This window comes from Protobothrops mucrosquamatus, unplaced genomic scaffold, assembly GCF_001527695.2.
Source record: "Protobothrops mucrosquamatus isolate PMUCROS unplaced genomic scaffold, P.Mucros_1.0 scaffold146, whole genome shotgun sequence".
NCBI classification, from domain to species: domain Eukaryota; kingdom Metazoa; phylum Chordata; class Lepidosauria; order Squamata; family Viperidae; genus Protobothrops; species Protobothrops mucrosquamatus.
Window position 1 is genome coordinate 662,144 of NW_015386512.1, and position 2,256 is coordinate 664,399.

Consider the following 2,256-nt stretch of genomic DNA (forward strand, 5'->3'; position numbering starts at 1 on the left):
CCTGAGATATTGGAACACTGCTATCATGTCCCCCCTCGTCCTTCTCTTCGTTAAACTAGACATACCCAATTCCAGCAACCGTTCCTTATATGTTTTAGCCTCCAGTCCCCTAATCATCTTTGTTGCTCTTCTCTGTACTCTTTCTAGAGTCTCAGCATCTTTTTTACATCGTGGTGACCAAAACTGGATGCAGTATTCAAGTGTGGCCTTACTAATACATATTATTATATTATATTATATTATATTATATTATATTATATTATATTATATTATATTATATTATATTATTATTATATTATTATATATTATATTATATTATATTATATTATATTATATTATATTATATTATATTATATTATATTATTATATTATACATATTATTAGACTCATTTGTTTTCTTGGCCTTGTGTTCGATAAGCTTCTCAACTCTCTTTTGTTCGCTAATGAGTATTTTAATCATTCTAATCTTTTAACTAATTTGCAAATGTAAACAGTTTCATGAATTCAAGTAGAAGTTTGAATATTCTGCCTCCTTCAATTAATTTCCTGGTTCTTTCAACTCTGGCAAAAAATATACAAAGAGAAACTCTTCTTTTAGATGAATTGAATGTCAAACTATTGTCAACGAAGTCTAAAAGATGTTCAAACAGAATATTAAAAAGAAACAAAAACAGTATTAATTGGTGACAGTAAAATAGCTAAAGGAGACAGATAAATGTGCTTATACAAAGTTAAGTTAATACTTGCCAGGAGCAGTGATTAAACAAAACATATTTCAAGCAAAATAGCATTTATTTGTAATGTCAACACAAACTGAAGTAGTACAATCAAGGCTTGTAAACAAATACTCTGAATATCTTCTGTTCATAAAACATACTAAAAGCGAGAGGTAAAAAAATTAAAAGTAAAATTTCTTTAGCCGAAATTTTGCAGCAATGTGTACAGATTAGTCAGTTACCAACTACTCAAGATAAAAATAGAATCTAAAATTTCTCAGGTATCAACAAGAGGCTACAAGATCCACTTTTCATATACAAAAATGTAGCAACTAACACCTCAGAGCTTTTGACAATAATGCTTTTTGAAACAGAGACCAACAATAAGGTAACTGTTATAAAGAGTATCCAGTTTCAGATTACAAAGGGACAGAAATGTTATTTACGTGCCCAAATTCTGAAGTACAAGTTACATGCTAGGATCATCAGTGTTCTCTAGTATCATAAACTTGCCCATTTTTTCTTTCAGTCTCTCAGAGGTTTTCATCTGATCTGGAAGAGATGAAGCACATCGCTCAGAGGACCACAGACAAACAGCAAGTATTCTTCACAGATTTCCATTTAAACAAAACCGGGCTTCTTAAATGTCTGAAAATGCATCATTCTTTGTGTGGAATTTAAATTCCATTTTTTTCAGGAGGCAATAAAATTTTTTTGAGGTGGGTTAGGTCACTTTCAGGAATAGAGATAAAACTCTGCTTCTTTCACAGGAATGCACAATTATTGCTATAGGGCAAAATTGTCTCAGGGCAAACTCATCCCATAACCATTTATTAAAACGACATCCAATGTTTTTTACCATTTCAAGGTTCTGACCCTTATTAAAGATACTTAGGTTTTTGGAACATAATGTGGGAAGATTTGGAAATTTTCCGAATGTTTGAGAAGTGACACAAAGAAACAATTTCACCCAATACAATGCAGGGCTTGGTAAGCCCCAGGCAGTGACAGTCTCCAAAGACTGGAGTGTGTCCCCCATTTATCTCACTCACTAGAACAGGGGTCGGCAACCTTAAACACTCAAAGGGCCACTTGGACCTGTTTCCCAGAGGAAAGAAAACACTGGCAGCCGCAAAACTTGCATGCCCATGCATGCCCACGCACACAAAGGGGGGGGGAGCTTGATTGAAGAGTTTAATTAAAAAGAAATAGAGGCTGCTGTGCATGAGTTCTCTCTCTCTCTCTCTCTCCCCCCCCCCTCTCTCTCTCAGATCTTCTGCTCACCTGGCAAGCTGGCGTCACGCTGTTCTCCGACAAGCTGACATACATTCTTACTGGGCTGGCTCTCTCCTGCCCTTGGTCTGCCAGTCCTGTTCCCCCACTCAGTGTGTGTGTGTGTGTGTGTGTGTGTGTGTGTGTGTGAGAGAGAGAGAGAGAGAGAGAGAGAGAGAGAGAGAGAGAGCGAGAGCGCTGCTGCTTCCTGCTGAGACGCAGCAAAGGCAGGAGCCCCAATAAGCTTGTCAGCTTGTCCGAGAACAGC

General features: G+C 36.6%; 1 protein-coding gene across 1 annotated transcript in view; it reads right to left on the minus strand.

Annotated features, from left to right (window-relative positions):
* Positions 1–773: 773 nt before the first annotated feature.
* Positions 774–2,256, minus strand: part of HELLS (helicase, lymphoid specific) — a 42,076-nt gene continuing 40,593 nt past the window's right edge. The window contains exon 22 of the mRNA XM_015813241.1: positions 774–1,268. Coding sequence (XP_015668727.1) covers positions 1,186–1,268 — 83 coding nt within the window. The 3' untranslated portion in view covers positions 774–1,185. The remainder of the gene's footprint in view (positions 1,269–2,256) is intronic.